This window comes from Kryptolebias marmoratus, linkage group LG3 (genome assembly GCF_001649575.2).
Source record: "Kryptolebias marmoratus isolate JLee-2015 linkage group LG3, ASM164957v2, whole genome shotgun sequence".
NCBI classification, from domain to species: Eukaryota; Metazoa; Chordata; class Actinopteri; order Cyprinodontiformes; family Rivulidae; genus Kryptolebias; species Kryptolebias marmoratus.
This window is the reverse complement of record NC_051432.1, coordinates 13,591,483-13,613,251: the sequence shown is the minus strand read 5'-3', so window position 1 is coordinate 13,613,251 and position 21,769 is coordinate 13,591,483. Positions and strand designations below refer to the sequence as shown.

Sequence of the window (21,769 nt, the reverse complement as noted above, 5' to 3'; positions counted from 1 at the left end):
CTGCACTTCGTCTGGCCCCTCACCTAGGACCTGTCTGCCTTGGGTGACCCTACTAGGGGCATGAAGCCCCTGACAGCATAGCTCCTAGGATCATTGGGACACTCAAACCCCTCCACCACGATAAGGTGGCAGCCCAGGGAGAGGGACCACTTCTATATTAGCTTAATAAATTGTTTGGAGGGATGTCTGACAATAAATACTGGCATGGTTTATAGTGCACCATCAGATCTAGTAATTATATTTTTACAAGAAGGAACACTGGCCAAAGGTTTGAGTAATAATGAGTACCTTGACAAGCCCCAACATTCAACTGTTGAAATGTTACCATGAATGTCAATATGCTAATATTCTTAGCATGAGCAAGAATGACGCTACACCAGTTATTTAGCCATGAAACACAACTTAGCCACAAATTATTATAGTGGTATTATAGCATATGTTACCTTATTTATTGCTAAAAAATTGTACATATGGGTAAAGCTTTAAATTTCTTGACAAACTGATAAGTTAATGGCGAGTCTGAGAAGGACCCAGATCAGAGTGGATTGCTGCCATCATAGACCAACTCCAACTCCAGTCTCAAAAGTTTCATGGGGTTTGATGTATTAACCTTTACATTGTTGTTTGATTCACAGTAAATAGAATTGTTGGTTATGTCCAAGCACAAATAACGTCAGCAGCAGCTAGCTGTAGCAGTTTGGTGTATGTCATATTATTTCTGCTGGAGTAACCATGAAATGTGAAATTGACTGAGATTTAAAACATTACCAAAGAGCTGATCCCCATGCCACTCTACTTGAAGTGACCAGAGGCATTTTACTGAACCCCACAATGCTGTTTATGTTCTCATGTGTTTGTTTTGTGGTGAAAAAGGACTAGAAGTGTGTATAAGTTTATATTGACAAAGAAAATAGGTGATTATTTACATATTTCTGTATATCTACACCATCCAGTAAGGGGGAAAGAGAGTACTGCTCATATTGTGACAAGAAGCTGTTCCGCTGGGAATATTTGCACACAAGCACTCACATAGATTTTGTATTGGCAGTAGCCAACCTGAACATTTTTGTCTAATTCAGTCCACCTCCGTTTACCATTACGCCGCTACACAATTACAGTTTTTAGTTGATATCTGACAGGTGTAGGAGTACGGAACTAATGAGAAACACCTCATTGTGCTTGTGTTTTCTTTCCCTTTAGTATTCTGGAAGACAAAGGGATGACCAAAGCACATAATTACCATGTGTAGCACGAAAGATGGGTTGACAGCCCTGCATTATCAGTCGCAGGTGAAATGGTTTATCTCCACTTTGTTGACAGGAGACAAAAGTGGGACTGAACTAAATGTGGCCATGTGATTAAGGTTTTTTTTTTTCTTTTCTTTTTACAAAATCCCAACAAATGCACAAAAACTGTTCTTTTTTTAAATTATCAAATAATCAAGTAACAGTTTGCATACATGAGCTTGAGTTTAACTGTCATCTGAAAACCTAAAAACGAATGAAACTTTAATTGCAACGTGTTTGACATGACAGAACTATTGCAGAGCCAACTGTCTCTCTCTCTGTCCTTTGTTAACCCGCCACGCTACAGCTCTTATCATAGTGACAGTCAGGACCTCCTCGGCACCTCCAACTGATTCACAACACTTCATTAAAAGCTGGCAACAAAACCATCTGTCCCCTCTCAGTCTCCTGCAATAGTAATGTGAAGATAACTCACTCTCCCATTCAGTACCACTTGTCCTAATGGGATGCCTGTCTGTGCAAACATCAATCGAGTTAGAGGTACATTAGCTTGGGGGATGACTAAATCATCAGAAAGGATGTGCAGGTGTTTTATGAGAATTTTAAACACAGCAATGAGAGAAAGAGTGTGGTTTGACAGCAAAACATTGCTTTTTTTGTGTGCACCTATCTGTGTGCACATGAAATAAAGAGCTGATGACTGGGGTGGAATGGAAAATGCTATTTATATCCCTGAAATATCAAAGCTCCTGGTGAGCCAGCCATACAAGTAAATTATTTATATCGCCTTAAAATCTAAAAGAAGATAATATTCAAGATATTATCTGGATTTATTCTCAGGCCTAGGCTTTTGTGTGTAATATCTATTCATGAGGAGGATAAGCAGAAGTGATTAGGGTTGTGTATACCCTCTGCATAGATGTTTATTGAAGCTCCTTTTAGAAATTTACTTAAAAAGCTGTGTCAGGCAGCTTTTTGAGGATTTTCATCATTATGTTTTGTGGATTCAGATGTTAACAGCAATTGCAAAAAGGTGTCTGATCAGTGGACCAACTGCATCCTTGTTATTTGAGGTTTTGGTGCAAACATATGATTTTGTTGATTTTCTTTTGATTTTCACTTTCTGACTTAAACATTTGAACACACCCAGCAATCGGACAAATGCTCACTTTTTGTAGTAAACTAATTCTACCAAAAAAAGTTGAAATAGATAAAAAAACACCATACTAAATATTTGAACTTTTACTGCAAAATAAGTTCTACATTCTATACTTCTTTTGAGGTGGTTCATTTTAACTTGTCCACAGTCTTTTGAATGTAATGCTGTGTTTCTTTTACTTTGGAAATCAGAACTCCAATTTAGGAAATGTGTCATACCCAACTTAACCCTGTTACAGTTGAAAAATAAGTGCTAATTGTTGCTCAAAGCCAGGCAAACTATTATTACTTAGTAATAATGTATTTTATTGCATTTAATGCATTCAAAAACTGTAACAACTTGCTCATCAATAGAAATACCATATCTGCCACTGATTTAATGCGATACAAACTAACAGAAGCATAAATAAATACTTTCTAAATGCAGCTATTAACACGTTATATGCACAGTGGTAGCCATATTGGATTTTAAGATCTGGGTGTTCAAAAAACTTCAAACTTTCCAAGTCAGAATTTCAACTTTAAGTGATTTTATTTTATTTTTTCTGATTTGAAGTTCATACATTGTGAGTTATTGCTACAAATGGAATGTAAAATGTGTCATATAATCAATGAAAAGTGAACACATAAATGAATAACAGCTGGAAAATAAACCATCTTACAGCTAGCTTGCTGTATTTAGCCAAATCAAAGTAGATTTTTTTTGTTTTTGTTAAAGTGTAACTACAGTATTGCATCTCTCTTCGTGGTTGAAAGTTAGACAGGACAGAAAAGAAAACTACAATATCACACAGTTTACAGAAAAAGTGAAAGATATTTACAGGTTTTCTGTTTTTGTAATCCAATTCCCTGCATAGTGCAAAGATGTAATTATCAGTCTGGAGCTCATACAGGTGTGTGAGCCCTCAGTGAGCAGTTTTGAGTTGAAAAGACATCTAGACTACAGTCAGGCTAAACTTAGACATCTGCATTCAGATGAGATTGGTGAAAAAAACTATTTACTTACATAGCCTCCTGACTACCAGGAAAAAAATGTTGTTCAATCACATTTTTTTTTTTTTAATTCCCCAATCTTTATAAGGTAATTACTCCCACCCCTTCACATTTGGTATCACTGAAAAGCCTTAAATGTCCTCTGCAAAAGCAGTTAATTCAGTTGCGTGCAGTGGGTAGGAGAGAATCAGGTTTTCAAATGTCCTCCACAGAGGACAAATTTGAACTGCTGGTAGTCAGGAGGATAGGACTCAAACACAGATCTCTAAATTTTAGTTGCTTTTTGCATCTGTCTGAAATATACAACCACATGGTTTCAGAGATCCTGTTACTTTATATCCATGATGTAATTTGAATCACTATTGGAATTTGTATCTTCCTGTGTTTGCTACCGCATTGTATGTCATAATCAGACACCCATGATCACGTGTGAAATTTACAGCCCCACGTCCCATTCAGAACTTTATACATGAGGTTTATTGTGTTATAAAGTGGATGAGGAAGCAGGGCAACAAGCAGAGAGGAGGGTTCAATGATCATCTGTAATATGAACAATTTAAGCCCCTGGACATTAATTAGCTTTGTCATTCTAGAGAAATCGCCTACCCTGCTCATATTCTTATAAATTACCCTCTCTGCTCCCTTCAGTGTGCCTTTCCCCCCACTGGTACCACCCGCAGACTGGTGGGGGGGTGATAGATTGGGACTACAGTGGGGCCGTGCTGTTATTTCTGGAGCCAGATAAAACTGCAGTATAGCAGGCGGGTACACCTCATTTGCTTTGGGCCCCTTTGGGAGCTACATCTGCATGTGCTGCCTGCCTGCCTGCTGCCTTGCTGAGCTTATTACCATATTCATAATACTGGCGGATATCGATTATAAATACCACACCTGTGCCACTTTTCTCCACGGCCCTATCTACACTTTGTGGCTGAGAGCATTATATGCTCTGTGGAAAGTACATTGAGGTGGACTGTACAGATGGTTTACCTCTCCCGGTGCAATGTGTAATTATTGCAGTTACACTTTGTTTTGTTGTGTATTTGTCCAATTCGCTTTAGGAAATTAATGACTTCAAATGAATTCAGCACAAGAACAGGGTCATGGTGTGTAAAAAGTAAATCAGGGCACATTGCATCAATTTGCAAGCATTAAAAAAATATAGATTTTTATTAGAAAACACACTAAAGGGCAACATATTAAACGTAACTGAAAAATATATTTTGAAAAAAAATACATGTTCATTTATAATACGATGAAAGCGAAACTTGTCAGAAAAGTCGGGACAGCAAAGTGTTTGCCTCCTCTTTGCATCACCACTTCTTTTCATGCCTGTTTCTGCCGTTTTGAAGTGATTCTTTTCCCATTTTTTCCATGGTTGGTCAACAGTTCATGGCCTCTTTCAGTGCCTTTTGCCACTATGTTTTCAGTGAATAACAGGGTTGAGTTACAGGCAGGTCAGTGTATAAGCTCAGACTCTTGCCATCAAGCTGCTGTTGAAGTCATTGGTGCTGAGCATGGTTTGAAATGATCTTGAAGAAATCAGCAATGTCTTCCCTGAAGGCATCTTCTGTGTGGCAACATTCATTCTAGTTGATGTCTTATGCTGTGAGTTAACCCTGTCATGAGCATTAACACTCAAATCGTCAGATCTCAAACCTTGCAGGTAGACTTTTAAACTGTGCGCTGTCAGCAAACTGGGTTGCCATATTTAATCCCCAAGCGTTCATCATATCCCAGAAGTATTCACACATTTTTCTCCTTTTCTTCTTCACCTCAGTCCATTTGAATGTGCTGGAGCCAAACAAAGCTTTTAAGTCGCATAGATGTTTTTTTTTTCCCCTAGGGTGGTAGAAAAAAAAATTCTTGCATTTGTAGATGCAGCATCCAACAACATCAGGCAATGATTAGCACTGATGCTGGTTTCACAAGGGCAGTGTGAGCAGTGCAGTGATTTCTGCTGCAGAATGTCTATTTCGATAAGCCCCATTTCCAGAAGAACTGTGAAGATTAATTAACAAAAACTTAGATCTGTAGTTTAGTTTGATGGTAGTTTCTAGCATTGTGTTTTATGCACCAAGATTTTTCCAATATCATGCAAACCAGCTGTTTAAGTTCTTTGCAATTTTGCATAAAAAATAGATACATTTTATATTTATGAAGACTACATTCACAATTTTGCCTGAAGTAGTGAGCCATGACTCATCTCAATTGAAACCATAAAGCCTTTTTTTACCCAATCCTGACACCCTCACCTACTACTGGACAATCTACTGATTGTAATCCCAAAAAATGTATTTCTATTTTTTGTTTATTTGGGTTTTACTATATTCTGTCTTATGATGTATTACTGAAATAAATCTGAATTTGACACTGTACTTTTAAATGTACTTGTGTTTTTTAAATAAAAGTTTAAACAAATGTGTACATTGCAGGTTTAGGTTTACAGTGCATTTGATGGATTTCAGCCAATAGCCCCTCATATACAAAAAAAAACTCTGGACTGAGGTCTTAATATTAAGTAGCCACAATAATGGGGGTGGGAATATTTGAGTTTCAAAACTGCATGTGTTTGTACTGTTTTTAGTGTTTAAATAATTTGCATATTAATGTTTTCTTTCAGTGAAAGGCTTTGTTCTCATGTTACAGACATATAATTTAGCTGGACGGGAGCAATGCAAACGTGTGACAGTTTCTACAGCCATGCTGGAACACTAAACTGTTAGTTCAGTCTGTGAGACAGTCAGCACAGTTTATGTTGTACCTTTAAGGATAAACAAAACATCTGGCATGATCCTTTTTTATAAATACTTCACACTCCATCCTAAAAGCTGTCTGCTGGAAAGCAGACAGTTGTAATTTCCAATCCTCCTCCTTCCTCTTTGTCAGCATTCACTTGTTTAGTTGCATGTTTTCCATGGTTGGTATCCCCAACCCACAACATGCCTTATCTTTAATTATTACTGCAGTGTCAGCCTTTTTCCTTCTGCCTCCTACCACTCAGGATGAGTTGATTCTTGGCACAGATGGAGTCCTCTAAAGTAACTGGGCTGTCAGAATGATAATCCCTGGTGATAACATGGCACCAGAGGCGGGACCTAACAGCTGTCTCCGTCTCAGCCTAGCTAGCTAAAGGGCTCTTCTGTTTTTTTTTTAATGCACAACATGACATCCTGAGTTATTAATTTTTTATATGTTCTTACAAAGCAAAGCTTAGTGATGACAACTTCATGAGTAGACGTGACCACAGAGGAGTGGGATGATGGCAGTAATGTGAAGACTAGATCATGACACAGAATCTCTATGTGCACTATTTGGGTAATTGGATGGTTGTTTTTTAACTTTGCAAGGAATTTTAGACGTCTGTGCAGTTGAATAATTAGATGTTTATGATATTTATAAGAATATAATGGCAGTTTTAAGGTTTTCTTCACAATATTCTCAGCACACGACTTTAAAAAAGGAGTTGTTGTTTAAAAAAGTTCAGTGCCTTTTTGAGTCTATGCAGGCAAGTGACTCCCAATTCCATCCATCCATCCATCCATCTGCTCACTCTGGGTTGAGTTGCTGAGGCAGCAAGTCAAGGAAAGAAGCCCAGACATCCTTCTCTCCAGCTCATCCTTGGGTATTCCAAGTAGTTACCAGGCCAGAGAGAATATATAAAGAATATATAATTCCGGTCTGCCCTGGGGTCTCCTCCCTGGAGGACAGGCCTGAGTCACCTACAAAGGGAATTCCAAACCATATCGGCTGAGTTCTTTTGACAGAGCTTCTTACTCTGTTTCTACGGCTGAGGCCTGCCACCTTACAAGGGAAACATATGTTAACGTCTTGTATCCAGGGTCTCAGTTTAAGGTGAGGGTTGGCATGTAGATGGTCCTGTGATCCTTTCAGGCCAGCTCTTTCTTTACAATCAGACTGGAGCAATGCCCTCACTACTGTAGTTGAAGCCTCAATTCGTTGGTCCACCTCCCATTCCATCCTGCCATCACTCATGAACAAGATGTTTGAACTTGAACAAAAACTCACCTCCAACCCAGAGGGAGCTTTCCACCTTTTTTCACTTCAGAAACATGATCTCAGACTTGCAGAAGCTGACTTTCAACTCGGCTGCAAGCCACTCCTTACATGCCTAAAGTGATGATTTGAGTCTGTCTGTCCATGAACGCCACAAACAGTACTGGCATCAAGGAGCAGCCCTGGCGATGTTCAACCCGCAGCAGCAAGGAGCTCAACTTTTGCAGAGAATGTGAACACAGTTACAGCTTTAGTGGTACAGGGACCAGATAGTGATTGCCGGTGATCCCTGGTAGCCTATACATTCTCAGCCCACCCTCATACAAACCTCTGTGGCTTGGGCAATTCCTAATTTGTCCCCCAGAAACAAAAAGCATAGAAATATACACTAGGTTCTGCAAATCAAATAATATTGATAATGTGCTTTGTAATGAAATGCCCCACAAACTGACCTAACTTAGTGCCCAGCTGCTAATGAAGAAAAGTAACAGTATTAAAAAAATAAATTAGTTTTTGTTCTTTGTGAGGAAATAAAAAAATCTGTGCTTTGTTTAATGGCTGTTATCTAAACTTGCATGGCTTTCATACATTAAAAAGGACAGAGTGTGTGGCCCATTAGTGGAGTTGATGAGCCTTAGAGAGGCCAGTTGTGTCCAGGGCACGTCAGGAAGAGCAAAACACCATTTATTAGTTTAGGACCTCCTCGTTTTTCCTCCAACCTGCAGGTGTTTCATCTGTTCTGTGTTTGAGCGGTTGTGTCGGACCGGGAGAGTGATGAATGAGAGACAGCCCTGGTGACAGATGATGGAAGCAGTCAGTCCTGTACTCATCATTTTTGGCATGAGCCCTCAAGGACAATCCTTACCCAGAAACTATTGTTTGAACACTCTGGCAAAGTTTGCAGAGTTTTTGCATAACCTAGATGAATGTTTTTGGGAGCCTGTCACACTCTTAGAATGTTAAAATACTGTCTTTTGTCAATCATTTTTATTATTAAGATACTTTCCATCTTCAATGTTTCATGATTTGAACTCCCTAATCAACTTCACGTTCCATGCCTGCCACTATCCTTATTGATTTATACTAAAAAAAAACATTCTGGGTTGAAATGATTCAGTCGTGTTTATGCTGAAGGGTGGCACTGGAGTGTTTAGCCATCAGGCTGTGGCTGGACGGGCTGTTGGAGAAGGATTCAGATTAAAGCTGGAATGCAGACAGCAGACTGCAGTATGTGACTGGATGTGAAGAATCTTGAGTGGGAAGAGGCAGGCTGGGAGGAGTGGTGGCCAACAGTATGCAGCTGAACAAGGCTGCTTCAGAACTGAAAAGAGATGCACAAGCTCCAGCGTACACGCAGTACCGAAAATTCAAGCGACATGATGAATAATAACAGGACTTGACACTTAAGTTTACTGTAGCACCAAATAGTGAAGCTGAGGATCCTGGTAAATAGTGGACGGTAGTGCTCAGGTATAAATACACTGCAGAGGCTTGATAAATGATGCCTCCCGGGTGTGGAGAGGAGAAACCGGAGCAATGTGCTGTGATTTACTCACATTTTCTTCCACACACAAAACACGGAGGATAAACAGGAGGCCCAGATGACAGGCAACCAAAAGAAAGAAAAATAAAGCAAAGAGCAGCTAAGAAAGGAAAGGGCATAAGGATTTCAGGTATCTTTGAAAGGGAAATAGTTTTTTGTTTTATTTATTTAGCTTTTCTATTAAAATTGTATATTGAATGTTTTTAACTTTGTGACACGACATGTTTGAATTTTTTGCTTCAACCTTCAACCTTGAGTCTGAAAGATTATGATAAAAAATGTACCCTCTCGTTTAAAGATCAACAGAACTAAAGGGTAGTTTTTTTAAAGACAGCTTTAACTATACTACCTGGAACAAACATTTCACATGTTCAATTTGGATTGCCTTCACACCATTGTCTTCTTTCTGCTTTCTCTGTCTTACAGGTGTGATTTTAACACCAAAGGTGCGTCAGTTGGAGTTCAGCCTCGGTAAGTCTAATTCACGAGTCTTTTTTGTTCGTCTCTTTTTACATGGGAGACACTGAGAAAGAGGTTATACCACTTTCAAAGCATGTTTGTAAAGATGAAAAAACAAAACAGGCTTGTTTAGAGGGTAACACAATTGGGAAGGTCAAATTCTTCTTGTTCAGAGAGGAAACAAAATAAGCAATAGGCTATAACCTCTTGTGTTTGAAGATAATCATAATATAATCCATGGTAATCACACTAAGACTGAAACTAGCGTTCCTTGAAGAAATGCATATCGCCTACTGCCAGACATGCCAAAGTTTTAAATTAAGATTTCATGCAATCTTTTCATGCTCAATGCATGTGTTGGGGATGACTCTGCGCTACTACCACACCAAAATTTTAGCTCATTATCTATAAAACTGAAGGTGTTGATTTTTATTGATCCCTGTAGTTCTTACCTTGCTCCTGCATATATGAATATGCATTGCAATATGCAATATGCAGATATGTCCATTAGTTTTTGTTTAGTTCCAATTTAAAGTGTGAAGAAAATGACACAGTCTGTTAGCAAGCTGGAGGGGTCTGTAGGAGAGACTTTCACAATGAGAGTACAACCCCATATTTCTTGCACAGACTCCAAACATACAACATGGCAACAACCAAAAAGCAAACACTTCGGCTTCAATTCTGAACAATGAGAGAAACTTTGTCAATTTTTAATAAAAACGGGGAAACAGTGGATAAAACAAGGGCTTAAGGACTGTCTTTATACTGCAACATCAAACTAAAATATCCAGTAGAATCATGAGTATTGACTGTAGTAACACCAAAACCCCATCAGACTCCACTATGTGTCAGACATTTACTGTCTCCTGTTAATGTTGTTTCCAACATTCAATAAGAAACATGCACTTTTGTGTCATTTTCGACATAAACACCAGCGTTATTTGTTAGCTCAGAGTTCAACTTGTTTTGATCAAAATCAGGTAGTAGCATAATGTATGAAGTAGTAGGTTGTGATTTAACTTCTGTTTGTTAAAAAGATATTGGTCCTGGGAGTAAGAATTTGTCTAACTTACCAACTACACTGAACTCAAATAAGGCCGTGTTGCTTATTCCTGAACAAAATGAAGTCTGTGAGCAAATTGCTGCACAAACTGAACTGAAGAAAGAAATTACAAATTCATGTATAGAGTTTGTTAAAGTGAGAAAGCAATTTCCCTCAGCTCTGTTTTTTATTTTCACTTGCTGAGTACTTTAACTCACTTACATTACTTAGTCAACGCCATTTAAAAAAGTGATCTCATTCTTTACCTTTCTCCTCAGCTCAGCTTTTTGTCTCAATCTCCACCTTTTTTTTTAGCTGCCCCATGTGACTGTGTATAAGTGCAGAGGCTGAATAACAGCCACAAATGACACCATAACACTTTAGATACAGTTCGGCACACATTTTCCCCTTGCTTCAGTTTAAAATCCGAGACAAGGATTTAGTGCCTGGAGCTGGAAGTTTTTGGGGAGTGGTGATATGTATTTAATTACATTTGTAATTGAATTCTTTTGAAAAACAATTAGTCAAATAACCTTCTCCTACTGCTGCCTGCCTATCAGGTAATGTACCTTAAAGCATTGCAGTCCTGTGATGTCTTGAAAGTATGAAAGTGCTTCCAAGGTCAACATATTTCGCCTATATTAGTTTTTATTTTTGGAGGAGAAGAAAAGTTCCCTATAAGGTTCAGCTAGTACCTTTGGCCACTGAGATACAGTCAGAAACACACACTAACATATACATACATCAAAGTACAGTAGTTTCACCTGATTTTCTGAAAAATTGTGGCACAAGGTGACTAAGTCCTTCCTAGTTTCTTAAATTTAACTGTGATCTTGAAGCAAATACAGCTGTTGGAGGAGAAACATCAAGCACTTGTTGTTTTTGTGACTATTAAAACTGCGGCTCTTATTTGTGAATGAGCTGCAGCTGTTCCATATTCCACAGGGCGAAAAAATTAGCAAAATAGGTCTTAAAATGTTTTCACGTGTCTGTTTGTTTGTCTGTGTGTGTGTGTGCTTGCACGCTTGTGGGTGTGTGTGAAAGAGTGGCATAAAAGCTCCCCAGTAACACTGCAGCTAATTAACATTTAATGATATAACTGTGGAGAACCACCTTTTTAATGTTTCTTGGAACATTGCGTTGCTAAGATGGTAATAATTAAAGGGGAGCCGTACAATTTTTGCATACGATGATAATCTTTTGCATCACGAGAACCACTTAACCTCTTTGAACGTAAACAAACTGCAGTGGGTGTTTCTTAATAACCCTGATCACTTCATGATAGATTAGCTGTTTCTAAATTTAGCCAAAATAGTATTTGAATCACGGGTTTCTTCATTTAAAAAGAAACTTTTTATTCAGAGCTCTGCACGAGATTTTTATAATAAGATTTTTTTATTTTTTATGAATCCTACAAAAACAAAGCTGTTTATCAAGCGTATGACCCAGCATTTAGCAAAATATTTTCTTCTAAAAGAACGTCTTTAAAAAGCTGAAAAAATTATATTGTTTACAATAGTCTCTAAAATCTTTTAGCAATTTGAAAACCCTTACTTTTACAGACTGGCAGAGAGAAGCTGCTAAAATCATTCCATTTATATTTATTTTATAAACTCTCAATAATTTATTATGTTGTGACCCACAACCTTCACTCTACCTCAAGAAGATTTCTTTCATGGGAGCTGAAGTCTCTTTCTGGGAATTTAAGTCCCTCCCTTTGAAAACTGGGTTTATGATTCAAATGTAGTTGTTTTTCTCACAACTAAATAGAAACCTTTCTAAAAACATGCATTTTCTACATAAATGCAATGCTTCATTTACTTGCTCACATGCTGCATCAGGTCAGAAAGAGCTGATTCAAAACCCTGAACTTTAATTTTGTCTAAATGTTGAGGCACACAGCGTATTATGGTCTCTTTAAGAGAAAAATGTGACTGTTTTGACACGTAGGGTTTCCAGACCTTTTGTCATTCTTGTTAAAGAAATAATCAGCTTGTCACTAAAACATCTCCTCGGTTGTGTCTAAAACAGATCTAAGCAGTTTATATTCACGGAAAAGAATATATTAAAAAAAGAAATTTGACAATTTATTTGTACTATTTTATGGTGAAAAATGTTGAAATTTAATATGTCTGTGCTTGTTCAACAATGTAGATGCTTTCTGATGATTTATTTTGTTCACTCAGCAAATCATTTAAAATTATTTTAACCCATAAAGTTTAGAAACAACAGTAGTGAAGGTAAATTATACCTAAAGCATCACTTTGATCCACATTGATTACACCTAATTTAAATCACATTTAAATTTTCACTCACTAGTCTCTTTAGGTGTTAGGTTTACGTATATGGTTTATAAAACCAGCAAGAATAAATAATTTAACAAACTTTTATTTGTTTAGACTATGCAAACATATTTCTGATAGTCAATCTGTTTTTTTGTTTTCAGTGTACAGTTTGGTGTATTCATTCACCAGTTCCATCCAACACAACTTTGACAAAAACTTATACTTTTTTTCTCTCAGTTTCAGCTGTGACACATTCAGTATCCCATCATTTCTGTGTTGTGATTAACTGCAGCAACAGCAAAAAGCCTTTTATTTCACTTAAGTCTTTGTTCTTTTCCAGCTAATATTCGTGGGCTTTTTGTAGCAGAGACAGTGAAGTTTTGAACATTTTTTTCCCTCGAAATTATAATACTCTATAGCGGTATTTGACTGAGGAAAGACAAAGTTATTAAAAATGCATACACATCATTACTCGTTTGCTCACTAAATTATATATATATTGGACAAATATCCAAAAGCTGTAGACACACATTTGTGTGACGGCCAGAGTAACAGATATTAGTCAGAAAATCCTAATTTACAACTTAACAAAAGAACACATGACAGATATTGTATTTAACTCCTAAATGAATTGGTTTTCTATAAACGTGTGAGTGATTAGCAGCACATTAGGGACATCAGAGTAACCCAGCTCTTATCTTCCCTTTATTTCCCCAGATCCTTTTACAAACAGGTGTGCAGAGCAGAAGCCGATGGAAAATAATGTTGCCAAATTAATTGAAGTGTTGAAATAATTAGCATGATGAATAATCATCTTTTGGAGAGGGGCACATATTTGTCTCATGTGGCAACTCCCAGGGCTCCCCTTTCCATTAAAAGGAATTTAGATTCATTGTGGGGTCACCGAGGCCTGATGCAGCGAAACTCATCACCTCCAAATTCATCTTGAAAGGCCTCCATATAATCCAATCTCACAGAATAAATTCAGCAAATAATTGAAGCCTCAAAAGATGGGCAAACATTATTACTCAAATTGCTCATTTGTTGTGGTAATTTAGAAATCCGTCCTGGATACTTTTGCAGTCGAGTAACTTGACTAAAATTGCAAGTCACATCATTGTAGAATTAATTTTCACCTAAGCTAAGGCAGGAAATTTACCAGTAGATGACAAAAGAATCTGCAAATGCAATTTTTTATAAGGCACTACGCTCGTGTTCACTTTTTTTTCTTCTCTGCCCTTCAATTAATTATTTGAATATTTGACATTTTAATGAGCCATATTTCTCTTCCCTCCACTTATGTCACTCCCTCATTATCTCCCCTCTCACTCAGACTTCCTTCCTCCAACTCTAAATGTCTCTCTAAGGGACCCTTGTGTCACATTCTCGATTTCCTTTTCCTGCCACCCCACCCACCGTCATAATAGTGCTGACCCAGAGGGTCAGTCATAGCGTCACATCCCTCAGAGAAAGCCAGTCTAATGATGCATGATTGGACCCCTTTTCCTTTCTCAGTCACCAGACTGGCTGCGGTTACCTGAAATCCCCTCAGCACGTCAAACAAAAGTCTCCCAGGGTTTCCTAAGTTTCGGGACAAATTCGGAATGTGTTACAGACCTTTAGAAAGTATTCAAATAAATTCACCTTCTGCATATTTTATTACTTCATAAATTATAAGAATTAAATGCCCCCCTCCCCCCCATCAGTCCGCACCCTGTAGCCCATAAGTGACGACTGAGCACTTTTGTCTAGTGGTTTGTGATGTGCATGAATAGTTGAGTGTTTTGACAGCCACACACACAAATCTGTCCTGATTTCTTAGTGTAGTATCTCACCGAGCCGAGATTGTTGGAGACCAGCTGGGAACTCAAAATTGCAAGAAAAAAGGCATATTTTCCATTTCAGTCACACTGAATTCTGACTATTTGCAACCAGCAAGCCACGTTTTGATTTGTCAAATTTTGAAAATTGCTATCCTATATTCCTATTTTTGTGCGCACAACTTGCAAAACTATATTCTAGACCATGTACGTTATTTTATTGCCCATCTTTGCACTGGCCCACTTTGTACACAACTTGGCAGCTGCCCCATGTTTATGATTTAATCTACTGGAGTACACTTTAGAAAAAAAAAACAACATTTGGACCAGTTCTTTGAATAATAATCATTAGTTGGTTTTTTTAGACCTGGACGTTTGGGGCCGTAGCCTCTGTTTTCTGTCCTGTGCAGGTTTCAAAATGCAGCTCTAGAATTTAAGAAAATTAAATTTAGCAAGATTTGAGACACCTGCACCAACTCTGTTTATTTTGAGACTAAAACTGTTGCACAGATTCTTTGAACATGTTTATAATTCAAGCAACAGGGCTGCAAGCCTCTGTGGCTTACGCAAGAAAGCTGAGAATCACAGTTTGAGATATTTTAGAGATTTCCTCGCTAATACCATCCACCAACTATTCACCAACATTCTCAGCCCAGTGAGATACTACCTTTAAGAGTCTGCATTGGCATCCATCACTGAAAAACCCATATTGGCTGACCTAATCCAAAACACCTAGTGTAAAGATGCTGAAAAGAAATGAGTGATGGGAAGTGATTAGAAAAATGTAAATAACCTCTAAGAGATGAAATCAAGAGTTCTACTATATTCTACAAAATATTCTACAAACCTGTCTCACAACATGTTCCCAACAATAATAACAGCTGAAAGAATCAAACACTGTAAGATTCTGACAGTTTTTGAATTTTAGAACAACCCTCATGAGAAACTCTTGACCTGTGTAATGTGTTGGCAGTCACACAACAATTATGCCGTGTCATCAGTTTTTTTCCTGTCAGCTTTCCTGCGACCTAGTTTCTTGTTGTTCCAATTTCTGTTAACTCGTGTTTTGAGGGTTTTGGTGGAGAATATTATATGTTGTGGCTAACCATAGTGTGGACTGAGTCAGTCTGATAAAAATAACTGTCAACTGGTTGCAGGACAGACCACAGAGGCTGCTTTTTTAAAGTTGTCTGTCATTCAAAGTCCTTAAAGTTCAAAGTTGATTTGCATGAAGTGATGCAGACTTCCATTTTTAAGTTTAAGGAATTTTAAGGAGACAGTTACCTCCAATTCATCATTCATTTTGTTAAAACCATAAAAGTTTAAAAGAGACACTTTCATGCACTGAACACTTGAAATGTGCAATTTTGACCTTTTGTTTTGTCGGCCAAATCCCAAAGCTGCTGTTTTTGTCAACTTCAAAAGACTTTTACCATAATCTTTTTCTGCAGTCAGATGGTATATTTATTTTTAGATCTTCAGGCAGCTTCGTAGAAGAGTTGGTGATTTCTGATCATCCCCACTGTGTATATGCAAGAGAGGGCTGCAATTACTGATACAGAGACAATTATTGCATTTATGTGCTGAGTCTTTGCGAAATCCCTGTGCATGTCAAAAGTACTCTTTAGCTATTTTTTTATATTGGTCACAATACTAATAGGAAGAATAGGAAACTAATTGTATAGGAAGAAATGCTTTTTTATTTTCTTGCTTCTTACATTAGTGTTTTTATCCTAAATTAAGAGAGTATGGGATTTGCACACAGTCATCACAAGCATATATATATATATATATATATATATATATATATATATATATATATATATATATATATATTTCATTTATTCCCTTTCTTTGTTTCCTTTGTGGAAAAGTATATGGATATAGATCAATGCTTCTTAGAAATAAATCCATCCTTCTTAATCCTGCTTCTGTGGACCCAGAGTGATTTTTTTTTTTCTTGTCAGAGCACGGGCATTCATTCATACATGGATCATTATCAGAAAAAAAATCACTGCAGCATGCACAGGCTCAAAAATTGCCCAAATGTAAACTATTGAAATGGTAAACTATTCCTGTTTTTTTTAGACCAAAACATTCTGAAATACAATCAAAATCTATTGGGGAACTGAAGAAAATGTCAAGCAGCAGAGTCTTTTTTGACAAATTCTGACAAAACGTGCTGATAGCTTAGGTTGATAACCTTTAAGGGCCTCAAAAAAACAATACGACTGGATTGGCATTGCCAAAGGTTAAATTTACAGAAAAACATACTTAGGTTTTTTTTTTTGTATGGCCACAGCGGTTAGAATAATTGAAAAGCCATCACATAACATTTCTCTGTCATTTTTACCCGTTGATGATGTGCAGACTCAAACCAGCAGTACGAGAACAATTCAAGAAGACAAAGAAAAAACTATAAATTTTGGGATCTAGTGACCATTCTGAGGCAACATCTGACAATCCACTCATCTTTAACTTTGAAACTTTACATCTTTGATCCTAAATCAGTTTTACTTTGACGTTAATGATGTTATTTTAATGCGAAGAATAATCATTCATTTGTTTTAAGTCACACAAAAAACATCCCAGTGCTACATCGACACCACTAAAACAGAGAACTTTGGTAATTTTTTTCCAAAGTAACACACAAACATCCACATTTTGGTAAATACTTACGCTCCTTTGTTGTTATCTTGTTACACTGGTATATTTTGCTTGTACTAAAGGACCTTGAGATGCTTCTGCAGTTAACCACATACACCTTGCTAAATCTAGATTTTATTATTTGCATTTCGGGCTTTTTTTATATGTACAAATTAATTACAAACCATGTTTTTTTTGTTTTAAGCATTTTATACAGATTTATTTAAAAAAGAAAACCAATCTGTTAAAAAATAAGTTTTAAACATGACAAAGATCTGGCTAAGAACAGTCCCAAGTAAAGTTTTCAGATACATATTTTTCCAAATTCAGTTATTAATGAATAAATGCAACATTAAAAATCAGATCTTTACTTTTATTTTAAAATATTTTCATCAAATAAGGAGGACAGGTAAAGGAGACCTAAACAATTTATTTGCATTTGTTTTTCAAAATATTCTAAATTATAGCCTTTAGATTAAACAAATATTTCTATCGGAAACTCCCACCATGTTTTGGGCAATTTCATATTGGAATCTCTTTTATGAGCAGATTCTTTTGATAGAAACACATTTTAGTTTCACTGGTCTTTGGAAACTTTTCTCCAAATTGTAATCTTCTGACTTATTTGCAAAGGCTTCCTAAAGGAGCAACCCACATGTAGATTTTCATCTTATTGACACAACGCTCTGCGGGTCTGAACACTGTGTGGCTTAAAAATTAGGAGGTTATTTTTCAAAACTCCTAACACAATTAAACACATTATTGTATTTTACCTAAACTAGAACAAGAGCAATAAACAGTTTTCCTCAATAGCATGTAGCAGAACTCCTCGCTGCGAGCCTTTAACTCTTGATTCTCTTACTAAATTCATTGTGTCAGCTCAAAAATCTAAAGACCATTGTTAGTAGTGTCAATAAAGCACTTTGAGATGAAATGTTGTCCTTTAAAAACCTGCAGGTCTCATGATGAGACAAATGCTGCAGAATGAAGGAATTGGCTAATGTAATTTAGTCTAATTGAATCAGGTGACAGTTTCAGAATTGATGGCAGACAGTTTGAATGTTGGACATGGACTGGTGTCCCCCCCCCAATAGGACACTTTGACCCATAGTACATGAATAATGTGAAAAATGGTTTAAAAAAAACAGAAAAAGAAGAAAGTGTAAGTTGTTAAAAGTTATGGCACACTTTTATCAACTCTCACCCTAATGCAATTTATCAGTCAAGGCTGCTTTCATCGTCTCCAGTTGGTTCAAAATGCTGCAGCCAGACTCATTACTGGGACTAAAAGGCACCAAAACATCACCTCTCTGTTTGCTCCTCTGCTCTAGCGCCTTGTTAAATTTGATATTGACTTTAAAAATCCTCTTTCTAACCTTTAAATCCCTAAACGGCGTTGCCTCTAAATGCACCGTAGGCTTATTGCAATGATATGTTCCCTTCTGATCTTTAAGATCTATAGACAGTGCTCTGCTAACTGTTCCCAGGTCACAGTTTGTGGGGAAAAAGGGGCATGAAGTGTTCTCCATTAGAGGCCTTGTTTTATGAAAGTCTCTGCCTAAAAAACCAATTGGTAAAACTTTCCTTTGGGAAAGCCTTTGGCAGTATTTCTCAGCAATTTATTGCCATATTGAACATCCACTTGACTGATTTTACCTTATTTTTTTACCCTTTTAGAAATTTATAAAAGTAATGTATTGTAAACTATGTGGCTGCTTTGGTAGTCGATCTATTGTCTTTAATGACGTCTTGATTTGGAAGCATGGTTGTATTTAATGTGTTCAGTTTCAGCAGTAAAATCCTAGTTTATGTTATATTTAATCAGGTACTAACAAATTCTTTTTCAAATTTTTGCTCTTTGTGCAGCTTGACAACGCTGCCCATTAAAAGAAGCTTCAACAGATTTTATGTTGCAACATCATGTCAAAAATAAAAACTGAAATGACAGCATCAAAACTATAGATTGTCAAACGGCTTTAGAACCTGAAAATAAAAGCTTTAGTGAACATTATTTGTTCTGAAGTATTTCTGACACTATCCAGTTTGTAGAAGACTGTTCATAAACATTACTTTGGTTGATATGATTTTTTAAAAAGTCCCTTTGATTATAATAGATTAAATGAAACAGAGATACATAATAAATGGTGATTTAGTTTCAGTTTTCATGTTCTGTCTGACACTAAGTTAAACATTTGTAATTACAAGACTACTGAAGGCAGCCCCCACAGTGCAAAGTGTTGTAAAGAGTTTTATTGGTATCATTTCACGTAAGTGAAATTTGCTTCTCGATTCCAGATATTGTGTAGCTTCCCATCTTTGTTATCGCAACACATTTCAGTAAAAACATACAAAGCTAGCAGTTTATGGGGACAGTGACTTAGATTTAAAGATTTATATTAAAGGGTTTGAGTTTCACAACTTCTTTAGGGTTACATCTTGCAGAAGCTGCAGCTATCCTTTAATGGGATGATTTTGTTCCTCCTTTTTTGGAGCAATTCTGTAGCTAGGAATAAAAAAACAACAAAAAGAATTCTTTTGAAATATCCATGCTGTGCCAGTCATTATCAAGTATTTCTCTGATGTAATCAGAGCTGTTGTTTTTTATTGGCTTTTTTTTGTATAGGTTGGTTGGAAAAATCATAGAATACAAAAAAGCTTTAAAACTTGCCTGCTGAGAGCATCCCTTTTCTTTCATTGCTCTGCTGACAAAGTGTCTGACAAATGCTCATTAAATACTGGTTTTGTTTGTGTTTCTGTTCCTAAAATAGCCACGCAAAGAAACAGCTCCTTTAGCTTCCCTGTGTTGGTCTTTTTAACTTAGTTTTGTTATAGATGAAGATCAGTTTGTAACGCTTTTGTATTTCATTAGGTGCGCAATGTGAAATGACCAGTTTGAACAGTTGTCATTCGAAACACTAAAAGTCTTGTCTTGTGTGTCATTTAAAATTTTGTCGAGTAAATGCAAGCACATTTTAAAGTTTTGTGTGTATGTGTGTGTGGAGCTTTGAGAACAGATCAATGTGCCAGAACTGACATAGACAAAGACAAATAAAATGTAGACTTTGGATCAAATCCAAGCAGGTTTTTAAACAAAAATATGTGACTATACTAAAGTCTACAAAGACGTATGTGGATGCTAATTATTGCAGAAGAAGAAAGAAGCCATATGGTGTTGCAGAACAGATGTTGTTCTGGCATGTCTTGTCACGCAGATGTGAACATAGCTATCACATCTTCTTTATATATAATACACATGCAAAATAAAAAATTCGACCTATAGAGCAGCTGTCAGATGCATACTGGATGTGTGGCTTTTTCTTTGTGAATCTGTCCCCTTCCTCCGTGATATACAGTTTAAAGCCCTCATGAATTCATACACTGTAGCACAGCAGCTGTTACGGCAGTAAAGTCTGAGGGTTTAGTGATTAGGGTGGAGTTTAAGATTGGGCCCTGCCGTCCTTGGAATCTGAGTGACAAGCAGCTTTTGAAGTCAGAAATGAAAGCCCTAATAAAACTGATATCTCACTGCCAGGAGGACTTCTGGTTGCCTAGCTGCATTTTAATCATCTGCTGAGGCAGCAGTTTTATATCTCAATGTCCACATATTTTATTTATTTCCTCCAAAACATTTAATGTGTTTTGGGGTTGAAGTCTTGGCGCACACAGGCGGTTTAACGTCTCCGGTCCTTTGTGGTGGTGCAGATCTTTAGTGCTTTGGCATGTGACGTTTAATCTGACAGGAGATTAATGTGAACTACAGTAACCATTCTCTCTTTTTTTCCTCTTGTATTTCTTTGCTCTGATTCTCTTACATCATGTTGTCATGTTTCCCATTTGTGACAGAGTGTTGTGTGATTTTTCTCACTTACGTATGTATCATAAAGGATTATCTTCCCCCTCTCATCTTTCACCCTCTTCTCTCCTCTCATCTCCTGTTTTTTCTCTTTCTTTTTTCTTGATCTTCTCTTCTTCCTCTCGGCTCCCATCCTCCCTCTCTTCCTCTGTGAAGCCTGTAATGATCTGGTGGCCCCAGGCAGAGACAGGAAGCCCAATGCTTTGGTCCAGGTGGCTGTCATAGATCCCCAGAAGCAGCACCTCGTGTTCCACGTCTGCACAGAGATAGTGGAGGTAAGGCATCACACACACACACCCTCTCCCCACGCCTGTCTGCAACCTTTTGATGTTTGTTGTTTTGCAGCCTCTCTGGGTCATTGGGCCTTGGTGGGTTTTCTCTCCATCCCTGTCTGTCTGCCTTTTTCTCGCCTTCTTTCTCCCATCGGACTCACTGATGTGGAACAGACAGTTAGTGTTAACCTTCTATTTTCTGTCACAGTTGAGTCCAGACGTTCACATCAGCTGCTGTGAGGCTCTCAATTAGAAAACACACACACATGCTCAGAATGTTTTTGTTGGTTACACTGAGATTTTTATGCTCTTTGGCTCTTTTAATCCCTCTGTGTGATAGTGTTGCTGCTAAGACAAAAACCACACAAGTGTTTTTAGGCAGCAACAGCTGCCCCCCACCCCCTCTGTCCCACTAAGGAACACCCACTCGCAGA

At 37.3% G+C, this 21,769-nt stretch overlaps 1 protein-coding gene across 2 annotated transcripts in view; it reads left to right on the top strand.

The window, feature by feature from the left end:
* Positions 1-21,769, top strand: part of inpp4b (inositol polyphosphate-4-phosphatase type II B) — a 165,749-nt gene that overhangs the window by 5,468 nt on the left and 138,512 nt on the right. For both annotated transcript variants that reach the window (XM_017408889.3, XM_017408879.3), the window contains exons 2-3: positions 9,385-9,429; positions 21,220-21,338. In XM_017408889.3, coding sequence (XP_017264378.3) covers positions 9,385-9,429; positions 21,220-21,338 — 164 coding nt within the window. The remainder of the gene's footprint in view (positions 1-9,384; positions 9,430-21,219; positions 21,339-21,769) is intronic.